General features: G+C 40.1%; 1 protein-coding gene across 9 annotated transcripts in view; it reads left to right on the forward strand.

The window, feature by feature from the left end:
- kcnab2a (potassium voltage-gated channel subfamily A regulatory beta subunit 2a) overlaps window positions 1-15942 on the forward strand; it is a 137015-nt gene that overhangs the window by 71525 nt on the left and 49548 nt on the right. Inside the window, exon 1 of one of the 9 annotated variants that reach the window (XM_076986409.1) lies at window positions 1408-1763. The exons of the other annotated variants lie outside the window; for them this stretch is intronic. Within the exon in view, the coding sequence (XP_076842524.1) occupies window positions 1408-1763 (356 nt within the window). Of the gene's footprint in view, window positions 1-1407; window positions 1764-15942 lie in introns of those variants that run through there. 9 annotated transcript variants of the gene reach the window in all.

The following is a 15942-nucleotide window of genomic DNA, read 5'->3' on the forward strand; positions in this document are numbered from 1 at the left end:
ACGGCTGATCGTCTAAGGCAACGAGTTCCATAATTTTTGGTGTAATGTCCTTTTGCCTTGGCGCCATCACTGGAAAACTTTTTTGCTAGCTTTATCCAAATAAGCGCGTGCAGGCGATTTTTGCTTGCGTCATCACAGCACATTGTTTCGGCCGTGTTGTTTCGGTGATGAAAGTATTTCGGCCGAAAACCGAAAATGCAAATTTAAGCCATTTCGGCCGAAAATTTTCGGTGGCCGAATTTTCGGTGCATCCCTAATAATTAGTCATATTCCAAATATATAAACATTAATTTATTCTCATCACAGTGAACAATAATACTAATGAGTTGGTGTATACTTCCCTGACAAGTATGTGTTCTCATCTGTGGATTTTGTTTTTATTTAGTTTTTAGTAGTTTTTGGTTGTTTCTTTGGAGCTGACATTTCGGCATGCTCGCTGCCATGAAGAAATTGTCATTGGGCTTTAAAGGGAATTAAAAGGTTTTATTTGATAGGCTATAGTGGCACCATGCAGAACCACACCTGTTGATTATGTATTCAGTCTAACCCAGCCTCTTTTTGTAACTGAGCCACTCTGCATCAGATTAGCCTGTGCGTCAGATCAACGTTTCTGCCACGCTCACTTGTGCCTGCACTATGGTCTTGTACCTTATCTCTGCGTTTGCACTGTTTTTGTAAAAAGAAAAAAAAACAGCTAGTTCAAATTAAAAGTAATTATTTTGTAAGTCTATAAAACTGTGAATATAGGTAATTGATTACAACTGATTTGCAAAAAAATGCTGTAAGAATATTATATTCTGTGCTTTTGCATCACGCACATTGCTGTTCATCAGGCGGTGTGTGAAATGGGAAGCAGTACAGACCTGCGGCACACTAATTAGCTGCAGGCTTCTTTCACTCTCATTTGTCTGCTTGGTTCTCTCCATGTATCCATGAATGCTGCTGTTTTGTCTATGGATGCTCCCTACTGCATGTGTGAATGTGGAACCCCACTGCAGTCTGAACAGATGAAGTTCTTAGCATGTGTCCCACCTGAGTCTCCCAGCTGCTCTCTCCACCTGCCTGGGACCTTGTTGCTACTGCTGCTATTGTATCAGTCTCCAAAGAGGGCGGGATCAGGTCCGATTACAAGAAGCTTGGCCATAGTACCAGGGACTCTCTCTGGTGTTTTTTTTTTTTTTTTTTTTCCTCCATTCCCTCCCACTTTTTTTTTTCTTCTTCAGCCCCTCCTTTAAAGCCTGTGCTATTTAAGGCGATGGCTAAGCCCGGCCAGCTCTCGCCACTGTCCTGGTCCCAGATTCCCAAAGCTTGTTCACATTTTGTGCACGGGAAAAGAGCTGGAGGGGGGCGTGCAAGCATTTTGTTTAAGGGGGCATTGGGGGGGTGGGGTGGGCACAGGGCTGGATCATGTTTGCGGGCGGGTACGCGGGGGGGGCCATTGGCCAGCGCCTATCTACCCTCCCTTCCGAAAACCTGCAGATCCCAAAACCGGCAGGGCCGGGCAGCGGCGTACGTAAGAGCAGCAGCAGCAGTGGGGGCAGGATGTTGTCCATGTCGTACAGCGAGAGCATCCGCAGTGGCATCAGCCGCTACCATTCAGACCAGGGGCTGAACCAGGCCCAGAGACAGACGGACCAGGCCGAGCTCCAGCGGCTCCGTGAGCAGAGGGTGGCAGCGCAGGTCAAGAACATGGAGGACTTCCTCAAGATGAACGGCCTGGCCCTGGAGGAGTGTGTGGCCTACCAGACAGGCATGAAGTACAGGTAAGGGGGCCAGAGCTGAAGCGTTGGACCAGGAGAAAGTTCAAAGAACAGGGAGATCTGGAGCAAAGTGATCAGGATTCTGGATGCTCCAGAGGACCAGCCACTCGCCTGCCTGGCTCTGGTTTTCGTTCTTCAGACTTAGGCTACTCTGAAGCACATGGCCGTGCTCTGATCTGTATACATGTATATAGTGTGTGTGTGTGTGTGTTTCTTAATAGATTCATGTTGTTCAAATTCTGCTGTCTTGATCCTGAGCCATTTTAGCAACTTTGCTTCTGTTCAGCCTGTTGCAGCAGGTTTGATATCAGCCATGCTACAGGAGCCCTACAGCGTGTTGTTTCTGCACAACCATTGTTTGTCCTCTTGTGCCACCATTGCTGTCAGGGCTGTGCTGCAGCACTCCTGCTGTGGTGTGGTACTTCCCTCCAGCCCTTTACACTCACACCATGCTAGGAGATTTCGTTTTATTTTCATCATTTAGGTCACTGCATATTTGCCCAACATTTTGAGAAGGGCACATCAAGTCTCTGAGGCAAAGGGAAGGGAGAAATTCCCCTCATGCGGTGGTGGAAAGAAAATCTTGCTTCCTGCTACACAACTGCCTTGTGGTCCATAATGCAATCATGTTATGATATATTCTTATTATGTCAGAGTTAAGAGGTCTTTGCAAAATGTGACATTTGTTGCTTTATGAGAAGAATTCCCTGCTGTACTTTAACACCATGCCCTTGTCCCCGTTATGTCAGTGACCCTGAATCCATCATTGTGCTAATTTGTCTGAGGAAAGTGACTTATTTGTGTTGTGCAAAAAGATTACCATCATCAGTAGCTGTGTCGTGAATTATGTTTCCAAATGACCGTGTCAATGCAACATGTATCTAGCTATTGGATAGTAGGCTAGACGTCTGTTATTTAGTCAGAGGCTGGTGTAGTGTGTCAGGGACAGCAGTCACTCGACATGTTTTACTGTAACGCTTGCCCAGCTAACCATGAAGATCTGATCCAGTGTCAGTTCTGAACCTCAGAGTCAAATTACAGGACATACAGAAACTATAACACTAACAAGGTGGACTGAAGTAGATTGGAAGTAGCTTTTTTTGTCCCCTTTCAAAAAAAGATGCTAATGAGCTGATTTCTCTCTGTGTTACAGGTTTGTTGTCATTGCACTACGAATGTTTATCATTTCAAACCTGTTTTTTTGGGAACTTGCATAAATCGGTCCCAGAAGACTAATGTCTTAAGTTTCCCATTCAGAAACTTTAGCTGCTTCACCTAAGGCTAGCAGAACCAACCTGGAGGATCTGTTCACTTTGATTGAGCCGTGTATCACAGTCATCCTTTGTGTTGTAATGGTTGCTGCATCAGGGGCAGGCAGGTACTCGCATTTCCGACAACTCTCATTATTATTTTAAGGGCCCAGACCCTGACCGAGAAAGGAAGCGGCGAATGAGAAAGGGAGAGAGAGTGACACTTTTCCCCTGACCTGTTCCTCATGAGCAATGCTAGTACACTCCTGTAACACTAGCATACAAACTTGTCACATAGTTAACATGAACAGGTCTGCTGTCAATAAAGGTGGCCCTGGCTGGGCTTTGATTTCATTGCAGCGAAGCTGACCTAACTTCAGGAACTTTGGACATCTACAGGTTTAAGCACTCAGTAGAATTAAATGGGAAATGCAACAGAGATTAGCTTACACTTGCTTAGCAGCAGTGCTACTAATTATATTGTCATTCAGAATACACAAGTGTACACAGAACAACATTTCTCTCCAATAAGCTCCGCAAGGAATTGAAATGTAGAATGTGAACAATGTATCTCAGCCAAAAATACTATATGTTGAATACTGTTTGAATATATTAGATGTAGATTATGGGTAAAAGGAAGGCACGGTGATGGGTATAAGAACCATGGCATCTGTTCCAGCAGCCTGTTTACAGTTTAGTTTAGCCGAGTTTAACCGTCTGATGACCTGGAGGAAAAAGCTGTTGCAGAACCTGGTGATCCAGTGGACAATGCTGCGGAACCTCCTTCCAGAGCCCAGCATGGAGAACAGACCCTGGTGAGGTTTTATATTATACGTGTGTTGAAGGACAGTGAGGGAGAACTACCCGTGCCCTCTGGCCCTGCATCACTGGGGCTTCCTGCATCATTCTGCCTAAGGTTGCATTTTGCCATCAAGACACCCTCTCAGTTGGTTGAGGTTGTAAATGATGCCTTGTTAGTTTTTCTTTCTAAATGTGAACATTGTGTCATTTTTCATGCTTTAAAATAATGATCAATCCATTGTGCAACAGCAGAGACCCATTATTGGTTGTAATGGTGAAATATAAAGGTTAATTGTCTGGAGATGTGATGCCCAATACAACCACTAGGTGGTAATGTAGATCCGCAAAAAAATCTTTAAACATACTGGGTGAAACTGGGAGACTCCCTCAGCTTGGCTGTATGGTTCTGGCTCCAAGTATGTGGTGAATCTTTATTTTAGAATCGTGTTATCTCTCTGGGGACATTGCGTAGATGTCATAATACAGTTCTTAATCTCCTACCACATAGCAACAACATAAATCAAGATTATATTCACCGTATTTCGCCACGCCCACTTTCAAGTGTGTGTTTCTTCCGCCTTTGTGTTAGAACTTCCGGTCAGCTATTTTTGCATTAGTGTACACTACTATATTTTAATGATTTTTTTCATAAAATAGGCATTCTTGTCTATTTACTTCTTTACTTAATTACTTAAAATTACTAAATGAATGCAAGGAAAATATGTGGCCACTGATTATAAAATAGTTACTTATCTGATACTTATCTGATACTTACTTATCTGCACCCGACACGTTTGCTTAATCGGAGCTTCATAACCGAGCCATTTCTCGGGATAAGGATGATCTGGTGTTGGTTTCCCCTCCACAAAATGATAAGAGCAGACGTATGGACGTTTGGGTGGATGTTTTAAATTTCGCGCCTTCAGCCTTAGACGCAGGTTCTCTTCTTTGGAAGGCGGTGGATACAAGTTATAAGGTGCCCCGCAACACTCAGATCTTTTCGAGCTGTGTTCGTAACACTGTTGGTCAAGCCAAGTTTTCCTCTTCTTCCAATTATTGTGACACCCTCTAACTCAGGAGTGGCCAACCTGCGGCTCTTTGCCTGGTTTCATGCGTCTCCCCAGCCGGTCCACTCTCACCTGCACTAACGGTGTGTGTCGTGTCCCGGTTACCTCATCAGCTCTGAGGGCGACACACTGCTACATCTTCGTGGTGCGCGGTTTGTTTACAAGCCCAGCGAGCCGATAATACTTTAAAAACCGGCGTAGTGGAAAACTGGAGACTAGCGGCATGAAGTATCTGTGATATTGTGATTGTGATTTGAGTCTCGTTGGTGAGACGCGGTTCTTCTGTCACACGTTTATAATAAACCACGTACGAGGTGCAGCAAAGGCACCGCACACGACTGAGGGAGGTTTAAAAACTACTGACACTGTCTGTTCTCTTCTTCCTAAAAGTGAGCGCAGGTCAGTGGCGTTGTAATGAGTATTGATAACGGAGTTTATCCACTTTTTACCTAGAAAACAACAGTTGTGTACATAACAGAGCTCGTAGTGTGCTCCAAACGTGACAAAGTCCTGAAGCACATCACGACTTATGTTTATATCGAAGTTTGTGCTTGTTTTTTTTACTTAATACTAGCGTGAATAGCGTGAATATATATATATATATATATATATATATATATATATATATATATAATATTAAGTTTTAAGTAGAATATATATATATTCTACTTAAAACTTTTCATATGGTTTTCTACTTAAAACTTTTCATATGGTTTTATATTAACAGTATTGTTTACACATTACTTGGCATGTTAATACATATTGGCATGTTAAAATGTCAAATTTGGCAAGGTCTGTTAAGTGTACTACATAAATACATATATATGCATACATTTGTGAATGTATTTGGCCATTCTGTGTCAAGGCACAGCTGAAAAAAAAATACTGTTAACAAGATTAACACACATTGTAGAATTTAAAACATTTGCAAAAATATGTGTATGTTGTACAATTTCCATACAGTTAGCTAAATTACTAGCACTCACAGATAACCTAACATTACTGGTTTTGTCTAGCTGACTCATTACCTTGTAGTGCAAATCACAAGGTTTTTACAAAAGTAATACATGTCAAAGTGCTAATGCCAAAAACAAGTTCTTCCAACTTATGTCACTGATTTCATCCATTTTTCTGTTTACGAACATGTAAATAAACACACACACTATGGTTTCATGTAAGGCATGCACAGAGAATCTTTTCTCACGTTCTACCCCTGGCAAAAATCTGCCGCATCTCAGAGTCCATCTACTTTCTCCATCCATAATTTCAGCTCACTGATGGCTGTGAGATTTGAAGCAGATGTAATTTCTCTTTGAAGCATAATTTGGTTTCATCAGCTGGTCCATCTGTGATTTTGCTCTGTTCTGTTGTGTGCCATTAGGAGGCAGTACGTGTCTACTTCTGGCTGACTGTTGGTGATCAATTTGTAAAGACCTGCTTGAAAATACGCATGTTCATTGCATAATATTTCTTAGGGTGAATTTTGCTGGGCATTCTTGTATCAGCATTTTTACAGTTGTCACCAGCTTTAAAGCTGACATGACCATTTTACACTCTTACACTCACATTTACACTTGCATTGTACAATTGCAGCAAGAAAATGTTTTTTGATTTTTTTTTAAACTTGTTTTCTGTTCTTTTGAGCAAACAGTATAGGTGAAAATCATTAACAACACAGTCTATAATGATCACACTCCAAGTAATTATCTCTTGAAATTATGCAAGAGTTTTAATCAGTTGCATCCTTTCATATATGGCTGAATGGTACAACTGCTTGTCCATTGTGGTAGCATAAAGATCACCTTCTTCAACTTCTCCGCTGTTCTCTCTAATGTAGATGGGGTGATGCTATATCTGCCAAGTATTTGAGGCCAGGCAGTTCATACCTGCCATCCAGTGTTTGCAGCAGTTTAATGAAGCCTTCTTTTTAGAGACTATATGGGTACCAGGTCTTTCGCAATGTGAAATGCTACTGCATCAGTGATTTTCCACCGGAGATTCTTCCTGTCGTAGGGGACCGCGGTAGAAAATGATGCAGCTAATGTTGGCTGTCTTTTAGTGGGGGCTTTGGGAGTCGGACAGCCGCTTGTATTTTCGTCACGTTGTTTCACACATTGCTCCCATTGCACAGGGTGCTTGTGCTGCAAGTGCTGGAACAAATTTGTCGCACTGCTTCTTTTGACTTTCGACCAATCATACATTTACACAAAGTTGTTCAATGTCTGACTTTCCAAATATGTACTAATTCCACACAGCTATTTTTTTTCCGTCAGTGCAGAGAGAAATGCTCTGTAGGAACCAGTGTGTAATGAGGTAATGGTTTTTTAATTTTAATTTTTATTTTTGGTGGTGGTTTTTAACATAGCTACATACCATATTAAAATTATGTAATTAAAACATAGCTTTACATGTTAAATCTGAATTGACACATTTAAAACATTGTGTCAAAACGTAAATTAGAATTAACCAAATTAATCATGAAAATTGCCCAGCACTAGTTCCCTGTGGTCTTAACTGAAATGTCTGATATACTTTGGTCAACAAACCATAATGCTCAAGCACCACAGCACCTCCCCACCCCTATACAATCCCCCCTCTCCTTCAGGAGTACAGCTTTGCACAACAAAGTTTTCTCTTAGTAAAAATCAGAGGTACTTGCACATCCGTAACCATGAGCTAGAGCTCTACAAATGAGCAATAATGTTAATCAGACTGGGAATACATAATTGACATCTCCTGTGTCCAAGCTTTATGAGACTGATTTTAAGAGTTGATTTATGCTAATCTATCTGGACTAGATCTCTGTATGTACAGTTCCATAGATAACACAGAAGGTGAGATGTGTGTCTGGTTCCAAAATTAGATAGTTGTATTGCTGCAGCTACAACATTTCCTTTGCTCCTGAGTCAGGTCTCTGCTCTTTCTACGAACCACGTGCACACATTCATACCCACACACTGCAGATCGTGCCCATGTATATAAAGCACATTTCTATCTAGCACAACCTTTTGATTACATAAAAAATCGTATAAATCTCTTTAAAATCATCAAGGAACATTCTGAAGACATCTCCACCCATTCTCATGTCTTACTATCATGTTCACATTTTATATGTTCATCTTCCACAGTGAATTCTTTGCGGTAGTGATAACCTCACCATAATCATGTTCTGTTGAAAAAGTAAAAAAAAGAAAACAGAACCCCGAGCTTCTAAAAATGTGCGGTGCAGTTTCATTGTGGGCCACTGCCACCTGTTGCACTTGAACAGTACTGCAGTCTTCTTGGAGCGAGAGAAAACCTCAGTGCTCCATCTTTATGAAAACACACTGCCCACTCCAGGCTTCACGGCATCACTCTGCTCCCCACTTCACCCTGCTCACATTCTCTAGTCCAACTAGCAATCTATTAGCCTCAACCTTATTGTGAAGCCTGCAGCTCATGGTGCCAACAACGTTCCAGAGAATTTGAAGTAATATATCCAAAGAAACACAGCGTAATAAAAAAAAATAAATTATTTTCCTTGTCTGCAGGTTTGCCAAGGGCAGTTGGTATCAGTCCCTCTTTTATTAAATGTTTTGTTACCAAAACTGTTATACTGACCCTGGTTGGAAAAGCAGTCGGACACAAAGCAGTTAGCATACATCCAGGTATTTGATGAATACAAATTTCCTCCTAGGCTGGAGGCTGACATAGTGCTTTTTGCTGGTCATTGCAGGTGCTGTGCTTAGCTCTTAGCTTCAAAATAATGCTAGCACATCGGGTGCAAGAAAGAAAATTATGCTCATTCGTAAAGGTGCTTTTCAAGTTGTAGGTGAAGATAGATGGAAGGTGGTATGACTGATTCCCCTAGTGACGTAGAAAGTGGAGCCAAACCTGAACATCTTGTTGAATTCTATGTTTTTTCCAAATAGAATATTATGATTTAAACATAAAATAAAAATATTTGCTTGGGTGCTAGTTATTATTCCTGATCGCGTGTTATTCCTGATCGCATTTTTTTCCGATACCTTATAAATAAATTGTGTGTATATGTGTATATATATATATATATATATATATATATATATATATATATATATATATATATATATATATATATATATATATATATATATATTAAGCTTGCAGTGTAATTTTATTGCAAGCATAAGTCATTATATAAATATATATAAAAATATATATAAAAAGAAAATTAACTTTAGTCATTTCTTAGTCTTTATGACAGTATTTCATGGCCATAATTGAAAGTAAATGGCTAATAAGAATAAGGAAAAGAAAATCCAGCCTTCATTTTGGCAAATTCATTAAATGTATAATGTTTCCACTAAAATCCAAATGCAAAGTTTACTTTCTTTTTTTTGCCATAGCAATATGTTATATATCTGACAAAATATATTCTTTAGCCTTTATCTTTTATAGCCTATACTAGGGGTGTATTCAACTAAGGATTTTCATAGTCGAATCTGATTCGTCAACTTTTCCCTTTAGTCGACTAATAGTCGAATCAGGTTTATTTTTATTTATTTTATTTAGAGCACCTTAAACGGGATCCCGTTCTCATTCAGGACTTTTTTCCTCATCAAAGTAAAAACCTAAAACATTCAGATAAATGAATAAACACGGTAGGTTGGCTTTATTCAGCTTTTATTTATTTACTTATTTCGAGACAAACCGCGACGAGACGCGACGATGACCGAAACGACAAACGGCTGAACTGTTTTTTTCGCCTTACGCGTTTTAAATGGTATGCCATCTTAGTTGTTGTCGTGCGAAATGAAAGACGTTGATGACATAACTTGCACTTTACTTTGTTTGATTCATCTTTATCTTTTTCAAAATACTTTTTTTTTTAGTAGCCATTATAATCTCGGCAGATGCTGCGTATTCTGTAGCGTGTTCAGCTCCGCTCGTTTGGATTGTGCAACTGCAGGGTGTGATTTATGAATGTGTAGTAAGGAAGATGCCTATTGTTAATGCGCAAACATCATTTTTAAATATTTATTAACAGAAATTAGGATAATTTTATTTGACAAAGGGCTATATATAACGAAAACAAAGACATTTCATGTAACAACTAATGCTTAGCTGCATCCTTGGGCATCCCCATGCAGTTAGAATGGTACATTCGACTATGACGTTCATAGTCGACTAGGGGGTATAGTCGACTATAGTCGAATCAGCGACTATTGCAGGTCACCACTAGCCTATACCCATTATGTCTTTCTCTGTAGCCTAAGTTAATAGCCAAGATTTTAAGGGAAGCTACAGTGGTGCTTTATCAAATGCTAGCATGCTAGCTGCCTTTGACCATGCTCATGATCCTTAATGGCTGTGTGGAGTTCATCTTGTGAGATTTCCTTAGCCACCCCAGAAATGTTGACATTATGCAAGAGAATTTCTCTAAGATCTCCTGCAGCCTCCCTACATTTTACTCTCATGGGATTTGGATGAATCGTGACAGGAGTTTTCTGTTCAAAGTCCAAACATTAATCTAAAGGAACAGGCTATTCTAGCAAGTTATTAATTTTACTCTGTAGTCTATGCTGTGCAACAAAGGAAATTAATGAAATGTGATTAGATTAAAAGCAAAGTTCAGAGTAAAGAATAAATTAGATCAATGTATAAACCTAATAAACAGAATAGTAGAGTGGCATCAAATATAAGAAACAATGAAAGTGTAAGACAAAAAAAGAAAAGGGACATTCTTCAGAATTATCTTGCTCACCACCAGATGCTCTGGCACACACTAGATGGTGTAAATAAATACAGATGACTGGTGAGATGGTCAGGTTTTACCTAAAAGTACAACTCCAGGTATGTGCCTTACCATACTCTTGCTACTCAACACTTACCTTTACCAGGACTGGGGAATGAATCGCAACATTTGATAGATTTGTGTGGCACATAGACCAATTGTGCTGCTCACCTTCAAGCAGCTGCAGAAAACTAGTGTCTCTCTTGGAAGGCTTGCACTGGTGTCCATGACAACACTAGAGCTTTCTACAGTGGATCTAGGCCTGCTGTTTCACCCACACTTTAGCTTGCAGTGATGGGTGCAGAGTCAACATGAGCTGTAGTTTTGCAGGTTGATCTTTCATTTCCATCATAGTAATAATGCATCAAATGCTAGGAAATAAAATGGTTGCAGCGGCTCGTTGCAGTGGCAATAATTTTCTGCGATATATATTGCGATATATGTATGGTCTTCTGGGGAAACGAACGGTTATGTGTTTGGGTTTGGCTGTAACACAGACGTTTTTGTGTGTGTGTGTGTGTGTGTGTGTGCGTGCGGAAAACTTTGCTTCTGCTGGAACCATCAATTAGCTGCTCTTTTTTTAAAGCATTTCAATGGGGAATTGCATCTCTTCTCTGCTATGCCAATATCAAATGCTTCAGTAGTAGTTAGCAGTTAGAAAGTTTGGTAGTTCAAGCCACTTTCAGAAGCCAAGGGCTTCTTAATGAACTTAATAGCAGACCAATATAAGCAAGACCCCTTTTTCCATTGTTCTGTCAGGTGGTTCAGGCACTTTTGAGCTGGTCTGTTAATGGCTCTCCTATAGGGAGATCATCTATTGGAATATAACAAAAGCCTCCTTTTTTGTACTAGCGAAAATAGAATGTCTGAGAAGACATATGCTCATTGGTTTATGTGACCTGCTGTGTAGCCCATTGTTCAAACCCCAGCTATGGAGCTTTAGCCTTATAACTGCTTTGCTCCCCCCTGTTTTTAGAACTTGATTGACGAGACGGGTGAGGGTGCACTTAAAGGTCAGATGGTAAAGTAGTTAGATGATTACTGTCAGACTGCCTGTCCCTCTGGTGAGTGATTGTGTTGTCTATGTGAGTGACCTGAGCCTGAAGCCTGATGAGTGCTGAGCTCTGGTCCCTCTGGACACTCGCAGTACCTTAGCATGGGTGACTGAGTGATGGAGTGAATGACACAAAAGCTAAATCTTCTACGTAGCTTCCAGATTTGTTTTTGCATGGCCATGATGGATTGTTTTTCTGGTCAAGAAAGGCGTTATGAAAGTTAAATTTAGAGCATCATCTGCATTAGGTGGTCACCTGTCATTTCACCTGTTTTCTTATTGGGCTTTGAACACTTATTCTTAGTAATATCATTCTTATATCTTGCTTACAAAGGCTTGAGACAATATTGTGTAAATTTACTGCAGTTTGGCCTACAGTGCGATTTTTGGATGCAGTAAACTCCTGTAATGCTACAAAACGTGATTGAGCACCCCTGATCTACATACTAGCGCAGTTTCACACAACTTAGATTTTTGAGTCCAAGTTGGGGGCTTTGGCCATAATACAAGAGTGAAGTTAGGAGTTCCACTGTGGCATTGAGAGGCCTGCATTAAAAATAAGCCTTTCTTAGAGCAAACATTCATTTGAACCTCCCCGTTTAATCAGAATTGCCTCATTGTCCTCAATTGCCATATCAGCAATTTACAAAAGCTAAATTCCATGGCTTCTAGAAAATGTTTACCAGAACATGAAGTGCTTCAGATGAAATACCTCCAGATGTAGCAACAAGAGCCCAGTGTTTCTTGGAAGTTGGTTTTTAATGTTTATGGCTTGTTTATCTTGCAGCTAGTTAATGGTAATAATGAGAATAGTCATGACTCTTCAGGCCCTTTGTGGCAAATCACACACAAATCCAGTGGTGGTTTGTCAAACTGGCTGGCCACCCTACATGCTATGAAGTCATTGTTACCTGTGCTTCTCACTTGGAGCATGGTTCAACATAAGCAGTGGCTCTATGGCCCGGAACCAGTAAACCCAGTTTCATAAGCTGATTAGCAACTCGCTGACCTGTTCGGGTTTTTACTAATTACAGTCACTTCACCAGTGATGCCAACGGACTGAAGCTAGATTCTCAAAAATTAATTATTTTAGGCGAATTACATAGTTTTACAGATTTTATAAGACAAATGCTAGCATAGCTACATTTCACACCATTTATTAAGTCAAATGTATTTGTATAGCATCATGGCAAGGGGTCATGGGGTGGGACCCAGTGATGGGATGGTGGGATCCAGTGATGGGATGGTGGGATCCAGTGATGGGATGGTGGGACCCAGTGATGGGATGGTGGGATCCAGTGATGGGATGGTGGGATCCAGTGATGGGATGGTGGGATCCAGTGATGGGATGGTGGGACCCAGTGATGGGATGGTGGGATCCAGTGATGGGATGGTGGGATCCAGTGATGGGATGGTGGAATCCAGAGCAGGTGAATCAGGATGAGCTGGACTGCAGAACATCAGGAGTAGGTTTACCTCAGCAGAAAGACGGAGAACATTATTAGGCATGTCCATATACTGTGCAAGGACTGACTATGCTGATCTAGCAGCTAAAAGGGTAAAGTCAGACGTAGCATGGGCATGAGTGCTTCCTGGGATATCAGCACTCTGCCACTCTCAGACAACAAACGTGACTGACAAAAGAATGACATCATAATATCTGAATTTGCCATAAATGTTAGTGCCCACAGCCCCCCAAATCAACACCTATACCTAAGAAGGGAAGTATTTAAAAAACAAACAAAATTACTGTACAAATGTGTTTTCAGCCTAGCCTTAAATATTGAGACTGACTATTTGAACTGAACGTTGAACTGAACATTGACATGTAGGTTATTCCATATCATGGAAGCGTTATATAGTAAATGACTCATATATTCATATGTATGATATTCATATAGTAAATGAATGCTTTTATTGGGCACAGCTTTCAGTATTCATTGTTCACTATGACCATTTCCTTTCATAGCGACAATATAATAGTTCCAATAGAGAGGTTTAAACATGTATGCTGAAGCCTGACTGGCTCCTTAGGGTGTTTCGTAATTAAGATTTTTACATTTTCTGCATCATAAAATCACTATGAGATGAAAAATAAGCCAAAACTACAGATATGCAAAATACAATAAAATACACAAACCATAATGCACATGTAGCACAATAATGTACACCAATACACCTCAGGAAATTTACATGACATTTCAGTGTCATCTAAATTACTAACACATCATTCATAGCTTGACTGTTAGTTTGGTCAGACATGGCTATCCTCATTTAGCTACAGAAAAACTAATGTCCAAGTTAGCTGATTTCACACTCCTAACCACTTTATTACATGTCCTATAAAATAACAGGTAAAATGCCTGGTGGCAACAGGAGCTTCTGGTCTTAACCTCCGTTTCCATCCATGGTTATACTACCGCTACACTGTATGGAAGACTATCATGGTTAGGAGCAGCAATGAAACAAGCACATTGGAGAGATTTAATACTGCTTGATGAAAAAACCCTTTGCCATAAATCTTTTTCATACTTTGACAATGCATATTCAGATTTTTCTACCTTGTCCTTGCCTTTTTGTTTTGTTTTTTTTTTGTTTGTTTTTTTTTTAGAAATTGTGGAAGGAAACCCCACTGCAGAGTTGTTAATGGGCACTACCATACTAATATTAGTTTATCCAGATGCTGGAGCCTCAAGCTATTTTCAAAACGTTGATGTTTTTGATTTCAGTTGTTTTTGTTCTGTTTGTATTTTTCTGCTTATAAAAACCAGGAATGTCAGCATTTATTAACTTTAATTCCACTAGTTGAAACTTCTTCAGATCAAAATGCATATTGTATTGTGGTTGTTTGGTATTTCATGGCAACAGAAAACAACGAAGAGCTCTGGCATTTAGGTAACTGCACTGTCCACCAGGCATAAATCTAACAGTTTTTCCTGGAATTCAAGGAAAACAAGATTTCATGACCGCTTGACCATCATGATTGAGTTTGAATGTGATGTCTATTTTGTGATTTGACTTTTACACCACATGGTAATATTGCCAAAATTGAATTATTTTATTTCAATGGAAACTCTACTAATTTAGCTTTATTTATTCAGTTCGAATAACTATAGGCTATAGCTTCCATTTTACACTTTTATAGGCAATAACTAATCATCCATAGGCTGATTTGTGTAGCCATTCTGCAGCACTGGGATATAATTTATTTGTCCAAATAAAGATATAATACACTTGTTCTACACTCTAACACATCAGGCATCTCATGAACGATGGCCACAAAAAGTCCTTTACCTTTGCAAAAAGCAATAAATAAAATAAAAAACCACAGCGTCTATCGGGTTCGTGCATCTTGGAATAAGTAAAGAGTTTTAAGTGACTCACACTTCGCAACTTTGATGACGAAGTCACCCTGGCTTGCTTATTGTGTAATAAATATAAATTATAAGTATGATTAAATTTGGGTTTTGGACTAATGCAGAGACATGTTGAAAGAGGACCTGCTCCCTGTGTAGATATGTAGGAATCTTTAATGGTATGATTATTAATGAAACTATAACGATTCATACAGGTAACTGTTGCTGGTATTATATATTAGCATTAATGTGTACAACGTTTCTGCTAATAGATCCCCCAACACGCTGCACCTTTACTTACTTTCTGGACTGGTCATTCGATGCTGAACCCTCCTGAACATATATACAGGTATTGGTGCTGACCAAGCCTGACAATTCGTGCTTTAAACCTGAGCATTCCATACAGGACATTCCATGCATCGTATGCAACCACTATTGATCCATCTATAAGATGAATTTCTGATCTGGCAGATATAGTGCTGGATGTCACACATTTCTATTGATCTACCTCTGTCGTGTTGTGCTGGAGTGGGAATGAACTGGCTGGATGAATTGGCATGCTCACAGCAGTGCAGCTACGATTATGAATCGCCCGTTACCTGGCAACTATAACCCGTGCGCAGGTCAAAGCATTTAAAATGAGCAGCATCCCAGATGGCCCAACTCGTGGTCCGTGTTGTGTGACAGTAGCTCGGTGTGGTTTTCATTCCAGCGTAGTATGTACCGTTACTCAATACAAGTAAGAGGGGCCCTTTTCACTGCTCGGAAATTACTCTTGGTCCCCAGAAACACATCCGACCAGGGCATCATGTTTCCACCCTGGCTGTGACTATTGGTGTGTAATTGCCTGTTGTTTACATGGTACTGTGCATGTGTGTGGGCATGTTTTGTACTGCTTG

The sequence above is a fragment of the Brachyhypopomus gauderio genome, chromosome 1 (assembly GCF_052324685.1).
Source record: "Brachyhypopomus gauderio isolate BG-103 chromosome 1, BGAUD_0.2, whole genome shotgun sequence".
Classification (NCBI taxonomy): domain Eukaryota; kingdom Metazoa; phylum Chordata; class Actinopteri; order Gymnotiformes; family Hypopomidae; genus Brachyhypopomus; species Brachyhypopomus gauderio.